At 42.5% G+C, this 21193-nt stretch overlaps 1 protein-coding gene across 1 annotated transcript in view; it reads left to right on the forward strand.

Moving 5' to 3' along the window:
• Window positions 1–21193, forward strand: part of LOC311109253 (piezo-type mechanosensitive ion channel component 2-like) — a gene marked incomplete at its 5' end in the record, with an annotated part of 193925 nt that overhangs the window by 70021 nt on the left and 102711 nt on the right. The window contains one exon of the mRNA XM_084152091.1: window positions 5937–5979. Coding sequence (XP_084008217.1) covers window positions 5937–5979 — 43 coding nt within the window. The remainder of the gene's footprint in view (window positions 1–5936; window positions 5980–21193) is intronic.

Here is a 21193-nt window from a genome sequence, read left to right on the forward strand (position 1 = left end):
AGACCTGTAACTTCTTCTTTAAGAGGCTCCTCTGTCCTCCACTCGTTACCTGTATTAATGTCACCTGTTTGAACTTGTTATCAGTATAAAAGACACCTGTCCACAACCTCAAACAGTCACACTCCAAACTCCACTATGGCCAAGACCAAAGAGCTGTCAAAGGACACCAGAAACAACATTGTAGACCTGCACCAGGCTGGGAAGACTGAATCTGCAATAGGTAAGCAGCTTGGTTTGAAGAAATCAACTGTGGGAGCAATTATTAGGAAATGGAAGACATACAAGACCACTGATAATCTCCCTCGATCTGGGGCTCCACGCAAGATCTCACCCCGTGGGGTCAAAATGATCACAAGAACGGTGAGCAGAAATCCCAGAACCACACGGGGGGACCTAGTGAATGACCTGCAGAGAGCTGGGACCAAAGTAACAAAGCCTACCATCAGTAACACACTATGCCGCCAGGGACTCAAATCCTGCAGTGCCAGATGTGTCCCCCTGCTTAAGCCAGTACATGTCCAGGCCCGTCTGAAGTTTGCTAGAGTGCGTTTGGATGATCCAGAAGAGGATTGGGAGAATGTCATATGGTCAGATGAAACCAAAATAGAACTTTTTGGTAAAAACTCAACTCGTCGTGATTGGAGGACAAAGAACGCTGAGTTGCATCAAAAGAACACCATACCTACTGTGAAGCATGGGGGTGGAAACATCATGCTTTGGGGCAGTTTTTCTGCAAATGGACCAGGACGACTGATCCGTGTAAAGGAAAGAATGAATGGGGCCATGTATCGTGAGATTTTGAGTGAAAACCTCCTTCCATCAGCAAGGGCATTGAAGATGAAACGTGGCTGGGTCTTTCAGCATGACAATGATCCCAAACACACCGCCCGGGCAACGAAGGAGTGGCTTCGTAAGAAGCATTTCAAGGTCCTGGAGTGGCCTAGCCAGTCTCCAGATCTCAACCCCATAGAAAATCTTTGGAGGGAGTTGAAAGTCCGTGTTGCCCAGCGACAGCCCCAAAACATCACTGCTCTAGAGGAGATCTGCATGGAGGAATGGGCCAAAATACTAGCAACAGTGTGTGAAAACCTTGTGAAGACTTACAGAAAACGTTTGACCTGTGTCATTGCCAACAAAGGGTATATAACAAAGTATTGAGAAACGTTTGTTATTGACCAAATACTTATTTTCCACCATAATTTGCAAATAAATTCATTAAAAATCCTACAATGTGATTTTCTGGAGAAAAAAAATCTCATTTTGTCTGTCATAGTTGACGTGTACCTATGATGAAAATTACAGGCCTCTCTCATCTTTTTAAGTGGGAGAACTTGCACAATTGGTGGCTGACTAAATACTTTTTTCCCCCACTGTATGTTTGAATCATCAGCATACATGGACACACATGCTTTGTTTAATGCCAGTGACAGGTCATTGGTAAAAATAGAAAAGAGTAGAGGGCCTAGAGAGCTGCCCTGTGGTACACTACACTTTACATGTTTGACATTAGAGAAGCTTCCATTAAAGAAAACCCTTTGAGTTCTATTAGATAGACAGCTCTAAATCCACGATATGGCAGAGGTTGAAAAGCCATAACACATGCGTTTTTTCAACAACAGGTTATGGTCAATAATATCAAATGCTGCACTGAAATCTAACAGTACAGCTCCCACAATCTCCTTATTATCAATTTCTTTCAACCAATCATCAGTCATTAATGTCAGTGAAGTACATGTTGAGTGCCCTTCCCTGTAAGCATGCTGAAAGGATGTTGTTAATTTGTTTACAAAGAAATAGCATTGTATTTGGTCAAACACTATTTTTTGCTAAGAGCTGGCAGCAAGCTTATAGGTCTGCTGAGAGTTTATTTTCCTGGCACCACACTCCCAGGGCCCTCACCTCCTCCCTGTAGGCTGCTCGTCATTGTTGGTAATCAGGCCTACTATAGAGGTGTCGTCTGCAAACTTGATGATTGAATTGGTGGCGTGCTGGCCATGCAGTCATGGGTTAACAGGGAGTACAGGAGGGGGCTGAGAACGCACCCTTGTGGGGCCCCAGTGTTGAGGATCAGTGAAGTGAAGGTGTTGTTTCCTACCTTCACCACCTGGGGGCGGCCCGTCAGCAAGTCCAGGACCCATTTGCACAGGGCGGGGTTCAGACCCAGGGCCCCAAGCTTAATGATGAGCTTGGAGGGTACTATGGTGTTGAATGCTGAGCTATAGTCAATGAACAGCTTTCTTACATAGGTATTCTTGTCCAGATGGGATAGGGCAGTGTGCAGTGCGATGGCGATTGCATCGTCTGTGGATCTATTGGGGGGGTAAGTAAATTGAAGTGGGTCTAGGGTGTCAGGTAAGGTAGAGGTGATATGATCCTTAACTAGCCTCTTAAAGCACTTCATGATGACAGAAGTGAGTTCTACGGCGCGATAATCATTTAGTTCAGTTACCTTTAATTTATTGGGAACTGGAACAATGGTGGACATCTTGAAGCAAGTGGGGACAGCAGACTGGGATAGGAGGAGATTGAATATGTCTGTAAACTCTCCAGCCAGCTGATCTGCGCATGCTCTGAGGACGCGGCTAGGGATGCCGTCTGGGCCGGCAGCCTTGCGATGGATTCCGATTGGTCAGACCAGCGTTGAATAGTCCTTAGCACGGGTACTTCCTGTTTGAGTTTCTGCCTATAGGAAGGGAGGAGCAAAATGGAGTCGGGATCAGATTTGCCGAAGGGAGGGCAAGGGAGGGCCTTGTAGGCATTTCGAAAAGCTGAGTAGCAATGGTTTAATGTTTTCTTAGAGCGAGTGCTACAGTCAATATGTTGGTAGAACTTCGTAAGCTTTTTCCTTAAATTTGCTTTGTTAATATCCCCAGCTACCATAAATGCGGCCTCAGGATATGTGGTTTCCAGTTTGCATAAAATCCCGTGTTGTTCTTTGAGGGCTGTCGTGGTATCGGCCTGAGGGGGAATATACACGGCTGTGACTATAAACGAAGATAATAATCTTGGGAGGTAATACGGTCGGCATTTGATTATGAGGTATTCTAGGTCGGGTGAACAAAAGGACTTGAGTTTCTGGATGTTATCACAATCACACCATGAGTAGTTAATCATGAAACAAACACCCCCGCCTTTCTTCTTCCCAGAGAGTTCTTTATTCCTGTCTGCGCGATGTACTGAGAACCCAGCCTGCTATATGGACAAAGAAAGTATATCCCAAGAGAGCCATGTTTCCGTGAAACAGAGTATGTTACAATCCCTGATGTCTCTCTGGAAAGAGATTCTCGCCCTGAGCTCATCTACTTTATTATCCAGAGACTGAACATTAGCGAGTAATATACTCGGAAGTGGTGGATGGTGTGCGCGGCTCCTGAGTCGGACTAGAAGTCCACTCAGGATACCTCTTCTACACCGGCGGTGTTTTGGATCATTCTCTGGAATCAGTTAAATTGCCCTGGGGGTACAAACAAAGGATCCAATTCGGGAAAGTCGTATTCCTGGTCGTAATGCTGGTGAGTTACCGCCGCTCTGATATCCAAAAGTTCTTACCGGCTGTATGTAATAACACAACAAAAATGTTCTGGGCTAATAATGTAAGAAATAACACACAAAAAAATTAAATACTGCAAAGTTGCTTAGGAGCTAGAAGCAGAGCTGCCCTATCTGTCGGTGCTATTTTGTACTATTACAGTTCATATAAGGAAATCAGTCAATTGAAATAAATTCATTAGGCCCTAATCTATGGATTTCACATGACTGGGCAGGGCGCAGCCATGGGTGGTCCTGGTAGGGCACAGGCCCACCCACTGGGGAGCCAGGCCCTGCCAATCAAAATGTGTCTTTCCCCATTACAGACAGAAATACTCCTTAGTTTCATCAGCTGTCTGGGTGGCTGGTCTCAGACGATCCCACAGGTGAAGAAAACGGATGTGGAGGTCCTGGGCTGGTGTGGTTACACGTGGTCTGCGGTTGTGAGGCCGGTTGGAAGTACTGCCGAATTCTCTAAAACAATGTTGGAGGCGGCTTATGGTAGAGAAATTAACATTAAATTCTCTGGCAACAACTCTGGTGGACACTCCTGCAGTCAGCATGCCAATTGCACAGTCGCTTAAAACTTGAGACATCTGTGGCATTGTCTTGTGTGACAAAACGGCACATTTTACAGTGGCCTTTTATTGTCCCCAGCACAAGGTGTACCTGTGTAATGATCATGCTGTTTAATCAGCTTCTTGATATGCCACACCTGTTAGGTGGATGGATTATCTTGGCAAAGTAGAAATGCTCACTAACAGGGATGTAGTCCCCTGTAGCTCAGTTGGTAGAGCATGGCGCTTGCAATGTCAGGGTTGTGGGTTCGTTTCCCACGGGGGGCCAGTATGAAAATGTATGCCCTCACTAACTGTAAGTCACTCTGGATAAGAGCGTCTGCTAAATGACTAAAATGTAAATGTAAACAAATTTGTGCACAGAATTTGAGAGAAATAAGCTTTTTGTGCGTATGGAAAATTTCTGGGATATTTTATTTCATGGAACCAACACTTCACATGTTGCGTTTTATATATTTTTTCAGTATTCTTGCTGGTAGCTGGCATCACAACAGCTGAGCCAGCGAGGTTCATTTTGATAATAGTGACTAGAATGTTAGCTAATCCCTCATAGAAATGGCTAAACTCAATTATAAAGCGGTTAAAAGTAACTACGTGTTAATACAGTGTCCTTACTACAGTTAATACTGTGTAGTTATATAAGTATAAGGGCAACTTAAGGTAAAGTATTACTGAGAAATGTATTGTTGATAAAGTTGAATGAATTCAACTTAAGTACAGAAAGGACTCCCTCAGCATATAGTAGCTACTGCAGTTAAATTCCTTTTTTTTAAACAGGTAGTTTTCATTATCAGCCATCTCAGTCGTGAACACGTCTTCTCATCCGAGGAGGGCCTATAGCCAGGCAGTTAATGAGCTAATGACAGAGCTAATTAGCACTGACTCATTGATCTGTCATTAGGGTAACTATCCTCAGATCAGCTGGGAGGATAAGGGGGTTGGGGGCAGTGAGTTGGGAGTTGGCACTAGCAGTAAGACAAATCCCAACTCTCTCACCCGGAGGGGGCCCTCCGCATACATGGAAATGTCCCTGTAAACAAAAAGCCAATGAGCCCAAAGCCTTTCAAGAAAATAAAAAAGTAGTTTGTTTTGCCTGCATCGTTAAATCAACGTACAGCAGAGTTGCATGTCCTAAACACACTCCTAAACACACTCCTAAACACACTCTTAAATACAGTCCTAAACACACTCCTAAACACACTCCTAAACACAGTCCTAAACACAGTCCTAAACACACTCGGTCTAAAGTCAAAAAAAGAGGGAGGAAACGGGAAGAGAGGAGAAGGAATCGTCTGCCAATTGCGTGAGTCGTGTGAGTCACAGAGTATGACAGTTTACTGTGAGGCGGAGTGCGTTCAAAGAGGCTGTCGAGGTGCATGGCCGCCCCTGTGTGTGTGTTTGTGTTTGTGTGGTTCACCTACACTAACATTTGGTTTAGATCTGTGTTACTGTCATAATGAGGGTCAGTGTGCATGTGAAACCACTGGATTCAAGATTCAATTCTTCATGTATGTAATCCGTGAATCATTTGAAAAAGATCTGCCACATTGGTGTCAGAAGTGTGATTGCACCCCGGTGCGTCCATTGAAAGTGTATCCAGTCCAAAATGGATAGCATACACTTTTTTCAGTGTATGCTAATGTTGCTCAGGTTGTCAACATTCAGGTTGTCAACACTGAATGATGGGAAGGCTCTGCAGGATAAAAGAAAGTGCTTCATGAAAGCATGCCATTTGGGCAGCCGCCATCTTGAGTCCATCTCAAGAGTTTTGAATAATGGTCCACTCTGTTGAGTGAGGATTTTGACATCTATGTTTTGTCTTCTTTGCAGGTTCAACGTGGGAGAAGTCGGTGCGACAGCTGGGCTTGGAAAGGTAAAAGACCAATGCTTTTACATTTAATCAAACTAGTCTACTACTGTATATAGCACAGTTTAATTCGCATACAGTGCATTCGGAAAGTATTCAGACCCTTGACTTTTTCCACATTTTGTTACGTTACAGTGCATATTTAACCCTAAGCTTAACCCCTAACTCCTAGCATATCTAATGTTAGCCAGCTAGCTAACGGCGCGAACACCTAGCAACCCAAAGGTTGCGTGTTCGAATATCATCACGGACAACTTAAGCATTTTAGCTAATTAGCAACTTTGCAACTACTTACAACTTTTCAGCTACTTTGCAATTACTTAGCATGTTAGCTAGCCCTTCCCCCTAACCCTAACCTTAACCCTTTTAGCTAACTCTTCCTCGAACCTTAATCCTTTAACCTAACTCCTAACCATAACCCCTATCCCCTATCCTAGCTAACGTTAGCCAGCTAGCTAACGTTAGCGTTAACCACCTAGCCACCTAGATAACGTTAGCAACAACAAACTGGAATTTGTAACATATCATACATTTTGCTAATTCGTAATACACTGTATATATTTTCATGGTGTTTGTGTGGTAAAGTGGTGAGTATCCTCCCACCCCCTACGTAGGACAAGAAGGTTTACTTGTTCTAATGTACATCACTACAATCCATTCTAAGGCATAGTGTCACAGTACTGAAGACATTCAATTAAGCTCAACTGAATGATTACGTTTAAGTTTACATGCAAATACACAAGTTAACACGCAGTGGTTGAACAAAACAGTCCCGGTTCCATTCTCATCACTCAGGTAAAGCCCTCATCGCAGCAGGTCCTGAGTGGCGCAGCGGTCTAAGGCACTGCATCTCAGTGCTTGAGGTGTCACTACAGACCCCCTGGTTCGATTCCAGGCTGTATCACAACCAGCAGTGATTGGGAGTCCCATAGGGCGGCGCACAATTGGTCCGGGTTGGCCGGTGTAGGCCGTCATTGTAAATAAGAATTTGTTCTTAACTGACTTGCCTAGTTAAATAAAAACATAAATTAGTGGATTTTCCTAAGTGAGTCATCCGTAGTCCTGCGTTGCTCTGTCAGTAGTGTGACATTAGCTATGTTTCCATTCACTTATCCAGAGATTTTTTTGTTGACATTTAGAAAGTTTGCATTGAAAATAGATGTGACAATTGCCTGCTACGTTGTGTTTTCAGTGAACTACTGTATCTTGTGTCGATAAAAACAGCTGGACGTAATGACGTCACACACAAACGGAAAAAAAGTATCCAAAAAAAGTGCTCCTATCTGTTTCACATCTCAGGTAGCCTGCGAAAGCCACAGTCTCGTGGTCAACATTTTTGAGAATTACACAAATATTAATTTTAACAAAGTCTGCTGCCTCAGTTTTTATTATGGCAATTTTCATATACTCCAGAATGTTATGAAGAGTGATCAGATGAATTGCAATTACAGTGGGGAAAAAAAGTATTTAGTCAGCCACCAATTGTGCAAGTTCTCCCACTTAAAAGATGAGAGAGGCCTGTCATTTTCATCATAGGTACACGTCAACTATGACAGACAAAATGAGAAAAAAAAATCCAGAAAATCACATTGTAGGTTTTTTAATGAATTTATTTGCAAATTATGGTGGAAAATAAGTATTTGGTCAATAACAAAAGTTTCTCAATACTTTGTTATATACCCTTTGTTGGCAATGACACAGGTCAAACGTTTTCTGTAAGTCTTCACAAGGTTTTCACACACTGTTGCTGGTACTTTGGCCCATTCCTCCATGCAGATCTCCTCTAGAGCAGTGATGTTTTGGGGCTGTCGCTGGGCAACACGGACTTTCAACTCCCTCCAAAGATTTTCTATGGGGTTGAGATCTGGAGACTGGCTAGGCCACTCCAGGACCTTGAAATGCTTCTTACGAAGCCACTCCTTCGTTGCCGGGCGGTGTGTTTGGGATCATTGTCATGCTTATTTTCCACCATAATTTGCAAATAAATTCATTAAAAATCCTACAATGTGATTTTCTGGAATTTTTTTTCTAATTTTGTCTGTCATAGTTGACGTGTACCTATGATGAAAATTACAGGCCTCTCTCATCTTTTTAAGTGGGAGAACTTGCACAATTGGTGGCTGACTAAATACTTTTTTCCCCCACTATAATTGCAAAGTCCCTCTTTGCCATGAAAATGAACTTAATCCCCCAAAAACATTTCCACTGCATTTCAGCCCTGCCACAAAAGGACCAGCTGACATCATGTCAGTGATTCTCTCGTTAACACAGGTGAGAGTGTTGATGAGGACAAGGCTGGAGATCACTCTGTCATACTGATTGTGTTAGAAAAATGTATGCACTCACTCTGGATAAGAGCGTCTGCTAAATGACAAAAAAATAGATAATAATAACAGACTGGAAGCTTTAAAAGGAGGGTGGTGCTTGAAATCATCTGCAAGGAAACACGTGCCGTCATCATTGCTTTGCACAAAAAGGGCTTCACAGGCAAGGATATTGCTGCTAGTAAGATTGCACCTAAATCAACCATTTATCGGATCATCAAGAACTTCAAGGAGAGAGATTCAATTGTTGTGAAGATGGCTTCAGGGCGCCCAAGAAAGTCCAACAAGCGCCAGGACCGTCTTCTAAAGTTGATTCAGCTGCGGGATCGGGGCACCTCCAGTGCAGAGCTTGCTCAGGAATGGCAGCAGGCAGGTGTGAGTGCATCTGCACGCACAGTGAGGCAAAGATTTTTGGAGGATGGCCTGGTGTCAAGAAGGGCAGCGAGGAAGCCGTTTCGCTCCAGGAAAAACATCAGGGACAGACTGATATTCTGCAAAAGGTACAGGGATTGGACTGCTGAGGATTGGGGTAAAGTCATTTTCTCTGATGAATCCCCTTTCCGATTGTTTGGGACATCTGGGGCGGCAGGTAGCTTAGTGGTTAAGAGCGTTGTGCCAGTAACCGAAAGGTCGCTGGTTCTAATCCCCGAGCTGACTAGGTGAAAAATCTGTCGATGTGCCCTTGAGCAAGGCACTTAACCCTAATTGCTCCTGTAAGTCGCTCTGGATAAGAGCGTCTGCTAAATGACTAAAATGTAAATGTAAATGAAAAAAGCTTGTCCGGAGGCTCACTCACAATTTTGCCTACGAACACAGCCATGAATAAAGAATGGTACCAACACATCCTCCGAGAGCAACTTCTCCCAACCATCCAAGAACAGTTTGGTGACGAACAATGCCTTTTCCAGCATGATGGAGCACCTTGCCATAAGGCAAAAGTGATAACTAAGTGGCTCAGGGAACAAAACATCAAAATTTTGGGTCCATGGCCAGGAAACTCCCCAGACCTTAATCAATTGAGAACTTGTGGTCAATCCTCAAGAGGCGGGTAGACAAACAAAAACCCACAAATTCTGACAAACTCCAAGCATTGATTATGCAAGAATGGGCTGCCATCAGTCAGGATGTGGCCCAGAAGTTAATTGACAGCATGCCAGGGCGGATTGCAGAGGTCTTGAAAAAGAAGGGTGAACACTGAAAATATTGACTCTTTGCATAAACTTAATGTAATTGTCAATAAAAGCCTTTGACACTTATGGAATGCTTGTAATTATACTTCAGTATACCATAGTAACATCTGACAAAAATATCTCAAAACACTGAAGCAGCAAACTTTGTGAAGACCAATACTTGTGTCATTCTCAAAACTTTTGACCACGACTGTATATACAGAAGTATGTGGACAACACTTCAAATTAGTGGATTCGGCTATTTCAGCCACACCCGTTGCTGACAGATGTATAAAATTGAGCACACAGCCATGAAATCTCCATAGACAAACATTGGCAGTAGAATGGCCTTACTGAAGAGCTCAGTGACTTTCAACGTGACACCGTCATAGGATGCCACCTTTTCAACAAGTCAGTTCGTCAAATTTCTGCCCTGCTAGAGCTTCCCCGGTCAACTGTAAGTGCTGTTATTGTGAAGTGGAAAGGAGCAACAACGGCTCAGCCGGGAAGTGGTAGGCCACACAAGCTTACAGAATGGGAGCGCTGGGTGCTGAAGCGTGTAGCGTGTAAAAATCGTCTCACTACCGAGTTCCAAACTGCCTCTAAAAGCAACGTCAGCACAATAACTGTTCGTCGGGAGCTTCATGAAATGGGTTTTAATGGCCGAAAAACTGCACACAAGCCTAAGATCACCATGCGCAATGCCAAGCGTCGACTGAAGTGGTGTAAAGCTCGCCGCCATTGGACTCTGGAGCAGTGGAAATGTGTTCTCTGGAGTGATGAATCACATTTCATCATCTGGCAGTCCGACGGATGAATCTGGGTTTGGCAGATGCCAGGAGAACGCTACCTGCCCGAATGTATAGTGCCAACTGTAACTTTTGGTGGAGGAGGAATAATGGTTTGGGGCTGTTTTTCATGGTTCAGGCTATTCCCCTTAGTTCCAGTGAAGGGAAATATTAACGCTACAGCATACATTGACATTCTAGACGATTCTGTGCTTCCAACTTTGTGGCAACAGTTTGGGGAAGGCCATTTCCTGTTTCAGCATGACAATGCCCCCGTGCACAAAGCGAGGTCCATACAGAAATGTTTTGTTTGTCGAGATCGGTGTGGAATAACTTGACTGGCCTGCACAGAGCCCTGACCTCAACCCCATCGAACACCTTTAGGATTCATTGGAACGCCGACTGCGAGCCAGGCCTAATCGCCTAACATCAGTGCCCGAACTCACTCATCTGCCTTTCTCCCAAATATAATATATATAAAAACTAATCCCATGTCTTAAAGGACATCCAAACAAAGTATTGACAGATGTCAGTCCATTTGCTCCCTTCCAGGCATATTACAGTGAGAAATCCGACGTCTCATTCACTACGAGGGTTAAGTCATGATTACACACTGTTCAAGGCTTTGTTGATGCGTTTGGATCCTTGAAAGCGAGATACGTGTCTCATCCCAAGTTGTGGTTAGAAGGAACGGCCAGCCATAAAATAAAAGACTCAACAAAGCAGAGGTTTGGTGTTTTTTCATGTCTGCACCTTAACTACATTGTGTCATGACGATTGAAGTGGGTGTTTATTGTCCCAGCATCGGCTGTTATTATGGTTGGTGCAGCCGCCGGGTTCACAGACATTACGATTGTTTAACTGTCGCTCATATCCTTACGCCACTCCACATGTGGCGTAAACATAGTAAATCGTCCCAATCTTCTGCGCTTTGCCGTGTCTTTGTGCTAGGCTAATTAGCGGAGCCATTACATGGTTTCCGAGGTAATCCATAGCTACAGGCGCAGTGATGTCACCTGCCAAGCATTCAAAGTGTTACTGCTCACTGGGTTAAAGCAACAGCCGAAAGGGCAAGGGCCAACCTTAATGTTTAGAGTTATAATGCCGCCATGAGGGAAGCTGCTGGCATTCCTCAGGGGATCATTATTATTTTGTCTGGGGGGGGGCAAGGTTCGTAGGGTCATAACTATGACAGCCCTTCCCATGGCCCCCTGTCTGTCTGTCTGTCTGTCTGTCTGTCTGTCTGTCTGTTTCTGTCTCTGTCTCTGTCTCTGTCTCTGTCTCTGTCTCTGTCTCTGTCTCTGTCTCTGTCTCTGTGTCTGTCTGTCTGGGAAATTAGCAGGACTGAAAGACTGCTCACAAGTATCTTGATTACCTCTGTTGACAGATAGGCTTAGCCTAATGGCTAGACAGTCAGGGAGCATTGGAAATTCAAAAAACAATGAGCGTGTGTGTCTGATGAGCGTGTGTGTCTGATGAGCGTGTGTGTCCGGTGAGCGTGTGTGTCTGATGAGCGTGTGTGTCTGGCGAGTGTGTGTGTCTGGCGGGCGTGTGTGTCTGGCGGGCGTGTGTGTCTGGCGAGCGTGTGTGTCTGGCGAGCGTGTGTGTCTGGCGAGCGTCTGCGGCTCCTGTGTGTGCAGCCAAGCAGTAGCACCAGCAGTTTACGTAATATGACTGACTGTCTGTCCATGCTGTGCTATAATCACCATACGGTAGTGTTAGGCAGACAGTCACTGACCCAGACTATGAAGGGGAGAGGAAACATCCGTGTCTATCTTGGAAGATTCTCTATCATCCACATTTCTAGGTTTAAAACAAGAACAACCTTTTCCATCAAACTGTAAGTTGATGTATTTACTGTAGCGCACAGTTGCTGTTGTGTTTCCCTTAGTAGAGGTGAGATGAATTGGCTTGGAAGTTGGAAGCCTCTGTTATAAGAGCTGGGTGCTCTTGGCCGACAGTCAACCGTGTGACGCCACAGAGACGGGAATAATCGAGTAGAATTTACCCGTCTCATTTTCTTGGCAGAGTTGGTCAAACTTGTCTACATAACCGTTTGTTATCGACAACGGGAATAAAAGCTGCTGTTCCGGTTCCGGGTGGCATGCAACTGAAACGCGTGGCTTTCTTTTGCAAAATAACTGTGAATGAACATACTTGTTTTTTAACATCACATTAAGGTGTGGGACGTTTACTGTATTGCAAGGAACAATAGCAGCTCTTCTTCTCTCCCCCAGCTGGCATAATATGTTCGTTCACAATTCACCTGTAGGAACATGGCGGCTCTCAACACCCGGCAACAGAAAGAGTTGGCCACTACTATCTGAGAGATTGTTTGTGAGGGAATTACCTCTGCCCTCGACTTGCAATCAAAACCGATAAATTAATATCTTACACTGCTCACTTCTAAAGTGGATACCTACTCAACTAAAGTGGAAAGTTTGGAGACAGCGGCCAACGTGACAGAGGGGCGACTCCATGACCTGGAAACAGTGCGAACTAAGCTAGAAGGGGAAATCAATCTCCTAAAAAAGAAAACAGAATCACTCTAAAATTATTCCTGTGTGTGTGGGTCACAGGACTTGAAACTGGTGTGGATGCAGGCAACCCAACTTCCTTCATGAGCAATCTTTTCTATGAACTGTTTGGGCTGGGTCCCATGCCGCTAATAAACATTGCGGCAAATTGTTCGCCTCGCAGTGGAATCGGGGGCTCCGACCTATGCGGAGAAGAGGATCAGCATCTACTCAGATCTGAGTGCAGAATGGCTGAAACCGAGGACGACCTACAACTAGATGAGATCCCAGCTACGCCAGCTAAACCTGAGAGGCGGCTTCATCCACCCGGCAAAACTCACCTTGACCTGTCAGAATACAACACATACGTTTTTCACTGCCAATGAGACTCAAGACTTCTTCGAGAAGCTCATCAAGCCCAACACACAAGGGGAGGAGCCGAAAGATCTCGGCTAAATCCAATTTGACCGTCTCAATATTATGCTATCCACGCACAATCAATCACGCAGCTGTGATGCTGCCCTCAGCATAAGTCAATGATGAGGAAACCTCCTCAATGGGGTAAAAGGAACCCTATTATTATTATTATTAATGCTGGACATTGGACTGTTATAATTATAGTGCCTATGGTACAATGACATTTAGACAACGATGACTCCACGCCAATCAATGAACAACGGACAATATATTGAAGTGTCGTACAGACTGGGGCTGCTTCCTTGTGGGGCTACAGCGCATTGCATCCCTATGGGCTAAATTGTTTAGGGTAGATGGCCATTCCAATATGGGCTTCCACACAATTATTATTATAATATATATTTTTTCTGTTGATGGCTGTCCCCCTTTGTTTACGCTGCTGAGTTGATCTCCCAGGGAGGACTTGGCCTACAGGCCATGAAGTATTGTGAAGATCTAGATTATTTGAAAGTCGCTCTGGATAAGAGCGTCTGCTAAATTATGTAAATGTAAAATGTAATTATAGACGGCATTCCTTCTTCTTTTGTCTTTGTTTTTGTGCATAGTATAGAGCACATGCATGCTTAATACAAAATTGAGGGTACATTATGTTTAGGGTAATTTTGACCATATTGCAAATGATGATGGGCATATTGCTCCTACAGCCATCCAGTTTGACTGTTTAGGCTTGCATTTCTGTTGTTATATTTAGCCAAATTTTTATTTCCTTTTCTCTTATTTTTTCTTCATTACCCACCATAACATCAAGTTCTGGGTGGGGAACGACCAATGGGTGGGTTTCCCTGTGAACTCTGCTTTTTGTTTCACATCCTTATTAACATTAAAGACAACAATGACATTATTAATAATACCTTCTTCTTTTTTTAGTTTTACAATGGCAACGCTAGCTATTGTAGCTTGGATTTTGAAAGGCCTAAACTGTCATATTAAACATTCCGGCTGTCCATGGCAGCTTTTTGTTGTTGTGATTTATCAGGGGGTGCTGCAGCACCCTCAGCACCACTATTTCCTGTAGCTATGCAGCTGTCTTGATATCCTAGCAAGAAACCATGTTGATATGTGACCGACTGGCTCGATTCTGTCTTATGTAGCAACATTTTAAATTGTGTTTTTTACATTGGATAAAAGTAGAGACTCAGAGCTAGAAAATTGAAAATCATACACTGCAGTTGAGGAACAATGGGAAAGTAATTCTGCTTTCAAAGTTGATAAACTTGTAACCCCACTTTTTAGAAAATGGGCCTTGAATGTTTTGGTACACCTACTGGAGAGCTCTTCTTTGTCTACAACCATTCAGCATCGTTCACACCCTCTTAAGCCTTAGCCCCACCCATCACTTTAAGGATTCATATGTGAGGCCATGTGCTAAACAGAGTGAGTACGGTAGTGTACTAAACAACCAAAGATTTCAAGACTAAAGGCTGGTTTATACTCCGTCTATCGACATGTCTGTGGACAGTTGTCTCAGTGACATCATTCTATTGTCATCCGACATCAAACTTGTCGTTGTCGTTATGAAAAAGTATAAACACAAAAACGACAGGCTGCATGACATCAGCAACCTAGTGGTCCAAAATAGCATAACTGGTGTATTTTAACACCAATGAAACCCATCCGTTTAAAAATGAATTTAGCATATGTTGCAAACCAGGCAACTGAAAACAGTATGAAAAATGTATGCACTCACTAACTGTAAGTCGCTCTGGATAAGAGCGTCTACTAAATGACTAAAATGTAAAATGTAAAGCAACTTTATAGTTTTTAGCTTGTTAGCTAGCTAGCTAACATTACGTTAGCTGGCTAGCCAATTCAAATAATGACCATATCATATAGCTGACAATGTCTTAGCTTTAGGTCATTTGTATTCATTTTTACAGGAAAATAAACTCACAACGAGATCATTATGTACAAGTTAATGGTGAGCTAATTACAGAAAATAGCTTACAGTTGTGAGTGTGATGAAATGAAAGCAGGGCATTCTACCGGATAATTTTAGAACTTGGACACTGTCTCATTGTCCTAACGTTATATCCTAATTTGACTTTGGTGCAGGTCATGTTGTTCTTCACATTATTACATCTAAGGGCAACCGTGACAGAGAAGGAGAAGCGTTCATCCATGTATACGTGTAAGAGAGTCTAGCTAGCTAAATCTTCAGATATTATACGTTTCTAATTTTGTGGTAAATACACACTATATCAAATTAAATCTATGTTTATTTGTCACATGCGCAGGATACAGAGGTGTAAATGGTACAGTGAAATGGTTACTTGCATAGTGGAGTCTTTTGTTTAGATATGTAGCTAGCTAGCTAGCTAAACAATGAACCATGATCCCAACTCATAACGTTACTACCCTGCATGAATCTGCAGGTAGCTAAAGCTAACCAACTAGGTTTCAAATGCTCTGAGATATGAGTAATGTTACTACACAGATCATACACGTAACATTAGCTAGCGAGCCAGGCAGCTAACGTTAGCTAGCTAGCTAACAGTTCACTTTAACTTGCAATGAAAATGACTTTCTGACTAAATTAGAAACATATAATATCTGAAAATGTAGCTAGCTAGACTCTCTTACCCGTATACACGGATGAACGCTTCTCCTTCTCTGTCACGATTGCCCTTAGTTTGAAGATGCAATCCGGAGACAGGTGTTTTATACAACAGCTTTCTGTGTGTTCTCTTTTCGACTCCCTCTGCATCTCCTTAGCTGTCATACTCTACTTCCGCCGGGCATTCCACTGATTTCAAAACTCAGTCCTCCAGAAAGTGGAGAGCATTAGCAACACTTTTGCAGTTCTTCGTGATATATTTTTAAAAAAGCTGCGTTAGAAAGGATTACCTACACACACTGAGCAGCTCATGTTATAGACAGAAGCGTGCTACATGGTAGACCAATCCAAACGAATCTCTCGGCATGTCCAGCCCATTGATTATCTCAGCCAATCATGGCTAGTGGGAAGGTTCCTGTCTTTTTCCATGGCTAAACCAACTAGGCTTGTAATTTAACAATTTTATTTGTATTTACAGATGGCATACAAGTTTGTTATTGAGGCACATGAAAGTGCACATGTTCCAGATGGCATTTCTGCCAAAAACGCATTTTGATAAAAACAAATAAAAAAATGTTTGAATGCTTCTCCTGTGAAGTAGTGACACGCGACATTCGCTTAGTTTCCTTAAACGAGTCACATCTAGCAATGCTCCAAGAAACACACCTGTCCAGAAGGACTCAAATAGAATAGAGAACAATTTGGACAAACTGGCTGCTTTTTCATCAGCCCCATACAAAACTAGAGGTGGAACCATAATGATACATACTGTAAGAAACTCAAAATTACAATCTTGGGTAAAGGCAAAGACTAAGAAGGTAGAATGACTTTCCTTAAATGTATACGCTCCAAATTCATATGATCCTACGTTTTTTTATTCTCTGAACAGCATATATTTAGGATTAACTGAATTTTATCTGGTTATTGGGACAGGACATGAATGCCATTTTGGACATGCGAGACAAATCTAATAAAACCAACTACAATCCACACGCAACCAAGGCTCTCCAGCATTATGATTACAACCTCATTGATGTCTGGCGAGCACATCATTCTAAAGCAAAATAGTATATTTTCTACTCAAATAGGCATAAATCATTCTCATGAATCGATTTCGTACTATTATCTATTCCTCTATTTTCTTTCATTTAGAAAATAGAAATTCAACATATGAGCTTGTCTGACCACCAGGCTTACTACTGCCAACTTCATATTTCTGAATTTCCTAAAAGAGACACAAGATGGCGTTTCAATGTTTCATTATTACAAAATCCTACATTGTCTGATCAATTTGAAATTGAACTAAATTAATTCATAATTATCACCAAAAAAATAGTCGATGACCCTCGGATTCTATGGGATGCCACCAAAAGATTTTATTAAAAATAATTCAACTGCGTTTGTATCTGGGTTGAATAAATCACAATTAAATAAGATTTTGAAATGTTGTTAACTGTTAGAGCGTTCTCAACAAACACTCTTTTTAGACCAAGTAGCTATTACTCTTTCCAGTCAAAACAGAACTTTGTTTATTGATAAGACAGAGAGCAGAATTTGCCATCCATCGAGTAAGACTCAACAATTACTTCCATGGTAATTGTCCCAGTCGTTTACTAGACAACCTATGCAGTAATTATCATTTAGCTGATATAGCAACTATTGAATCTGAAACAGGGGGATTACTATCAGAACCCAAATGTATCAATCAAAGATTATCCCACTTCTATAAAGAACTGTACACCTCTGATTGTAAATCCACACCAAGCAAGACTAAGTCCTTTCTAAAAGAATGAAGAACTCCTCTTTCTCAACAGAGGAAGCCACCAGGCAGGGAGCCCAAATCTCACTCAATGAACTCAAAAGGGATGAGACGGTATTCCTCCTGAGGTCTATTTAAAATGTTGGAATCAATTAGGTCCACTATTGCTCGAAATGATTAATACAGCCATTCAAAAAGGTTGATCTGGGAGAGATGTGAATACAGCACTAATTTAGCTTTTATTTAAAAAAAGGTAAGGATGCCACCCAGTGTTCTCACTATCACCCACTATCTTTGATAAATACAGATATTCGACTGTTTTCTAAAATGTTGTCGTCCTATCTCGAGACTTACTTACCCAAATTGGTCCACACGGACGAAAGCGGGCCTGTTAAAAACCGTTTATCCTCGGATAACCTCTGCCGACTATTGCATATCTTAGATGCTTCATCAGAAACAACAGCTACTTGGGCTGTATTATCTCTCGATGCAGAAAAAGCTTTTGATAGACTAGAATGTACATATGGTCTGTCTTGGAACACATGGGAATTGGCACCAATTTCATTAATATGATTAAAATACTATATGTCAATCCCTCAGCCATAGTTATAACAGGCAATATCTGCTCTGCTCCATTAAGAATAACTAGAAGCAGCAGACAAGGCGATCCAATTGCACCTTTGCTATTCTTATTATCCATGGAACCCCTGGCCCAGGAAATTCATAAATCGAAGGAAATAACACCAATTTCCCTTAAAATCTACTGATCACTTAATCTCATTATACACAGACGATATTTTAATATCAATTGCTCCCAAACTAATTGAAGATCATAGATAAATTCAACTTCATCTCAAGCTATAAAATGAATCTTACTAAATCAGCCCTACTACCTCTCAAGACCCCGATGGAGGACTCCATTGCCATAAACTTTAACAGAATGCTCAAATCAATTCCATCTGACCTCAGTAGATGGAATAATATCCCGGTTGCTTTAAATGGCAGGATATCTATTGTAAAAATGTATATATTGCCACGGCTGAATTTCTGTAGTTCAATGCTTCCCATGGCTCCCCCTTCTGGCTATTGGGATAAAATTCATAGTGCAGTTTCAAATTGCATATGGCAAGGTAAACGATCCCGGATAAAAGTAACACATTTACAAAGAGGGAAAGACGTAGGAGGACTATCCGTACCAAACTTTAAATTGGCACTAGCATTTTACCCCATCCTAAATTGGTTTAGACATGATTATTCTGCCCCCTGGCTGAGTATATAGAGAAATATGCTGTCTCCTATTGCCCTGGAAGAGGTGGTCTTCACTGATATATTCCTTAAACTATGTAAACTACGCTTTGGTCCTATTAATACTCACACAATTTCTATTAGGCGCAAAATTGAAAAACTATGTAACTGGCAATAAAAATGGCATGCCCCTCCAATATTTCACAATAATTCCTTTTGATCTTGAGGGTGGCCTTTTGCATCCCCCCAATGGTTCAAATGTGGAATCCATACCATTACCGAAATCAAGGACAGTAATGGTTTGAGAACATTCCAAGATTTGAAAGATACATACACATTACCAGGCAACTCCTTTTTTCTATATTTACAGTTTAGGTAATCTATGCTGGCCTATGGAGTCCCTTGGGAAACCCAACTACCGAACCATCCAATGATGGGATTTATAAATAAATTATCTGGGCTCCCAAAAGGACTGATCTCTAAAATATATAAACAACTTTTGGAAAGCTCATATTCTGAGCTAGCCATTAAAAAAGTATGGTCCACAAATGTACAGTGCATTCAGAAAGTATTCAGACCCCTTTACTTTTTCCACATTTTGTTACGTTACGGCCTTATTCTAAAATGGATTAAATAAATTAAAACCCTCATCAATCTACACACAGTACCCCATAATGACAAAGCAAAAACAGGTTTGTATAATTTTTTGCAAATGTATATTTAAAAAAAATGGAAATACCTTATTTACATAAGTATTCAGCCCCTTTACTATAATACTAGAAATTGAGCTCAGGTGCATCCTGTTTCTATTGATCATCCAGTTTCTACAACTTGACTGGAGTCCACCTGTGGTAAATTCAATTGATTGGACATGATTTGGAAAGGCACAAACCTGTCTATATAAGGTCCCACAGTTGACAGTGCATGTCAGAGCAAAAACCAAGCCATGATGTCGAAGGAATTGTCCGTAGAGCTCACAGACAGGATTGTGTGGAGGCACAGATCTGGGGAAGGGTACCAAAACATTTCTGCAGTATTGAAGGTCCCCAAGAACACAGTGGCCTCCATCATTCTTAAATGGAAGAAGTTTGGAACCACCAAGACTCTTCCTAGAGCTGGCTGCCCGGCAAATTTAGCAATCGGGGGAGAAGGGCCTTGGTCAGGGAGGTGACCAAGAACCTGATGGTCACTCTGACTGAGCTCCAGAGTTCCTCTGTGGAGATGAGAGAACCTTCCAGAAGGACAACCATCTCTGCAGCTCTCCACCAATCAGGCCTTTATGGTAGAGTGGCCAGACGGAAGCCACTCCTCAGTAAAAGGCACATGACGGCCCGCTTGGAGTTTACCAAAAGGCACCTAAAGGACTCTTAGACCATGAGAAACAAGATTCTCTGGTCTAATGAAACCAAGATTGAACTCTTTGGCCTGAATGCCAAGCGTCACGTCTGGAGGAAACCTGGCACCATCCCTACGGTGAAGCATGGTGGTGGCAGCATCTTGCTGTGGGGATTATTTTCAGCGGCAGGGACTGGGAGACTAGTCAGGATCGAGGGAAAGATGAACGGAGCAAAGTACAGAGAGATCCTTGATGAAAACCTGCTCCAGAGCACTCAGGACCTCAGACTGGGGCGAAGGTTCACCTTCCAACAGGACAACAACCCTAAGCACAAAGACAAGACAATGCAGGAGTGGCTTTGGGACAAGTCTCTGAATGTCCTTGAGTGGCCCAGCCAGTCCCCGGACTTGAACCCGATCGAACATCACTGGAGAGACCTGAAAATAGCTGTGCAGCGACGCTCCCCATCCAACCTGACAGAGCTTGAGAGGATTTGCAGAGAAGAATGGGAGAAATTCCCCAAATACAGGTGTGCCAAGCTTGTAGCGTCATACCCAAGAAGACTCGATGCTGTAATCGCTGCCAAAGGTGCTTTAACAAAGTACTGAGGAAAGGGTCTGAATACTTAGGTAAATGTGATATTTCCATTTTTTATGGAGTATTGTGTGTAGATTGATGAGGGAAAAAAACTATTTAATGAATTTTAGAATAAGGCTGCAACGTAACAAAATGTGGAAAAGGTCAAGGGGTCTGAATACTTTCCGAATGTACTGTAATTGAATCTGAACAACCCTTTAACTTGAACAGAATATGGAAAAATATGACATTGGCATCCCGTAATCCAAACCAGCAATTTATACATTTTAAGTTTGTTCACAGACTGTATTTAACACCAAGGAAACATTTTACAATGAAATTGGCCCCAACTCCCAACTGTTCACTGTGTCCCCTAAATCAGATAGGCACATTCCTTCATATGATGTGGGAGTGCCCTGCAGTTAAATGCATCTGGGACAAAGTTGCAAAAATCATTTAGAAGTATATGAATTTAA

The sequence above is a fragment of the Coregonus lavaretus genome (genome assembly GCF_964263955.1).
Source record: "Coregonus lavaretus genome assembly, chromosome: 34".
In the NCBI taxonomy this organism is placed as follows: domain Eukaryota; kingdom Metazoa; phylum Chordata; class Actinopteri; order Salmoniformes; family Salmonidae; genus Coregonus; species Coregonus lavaretus.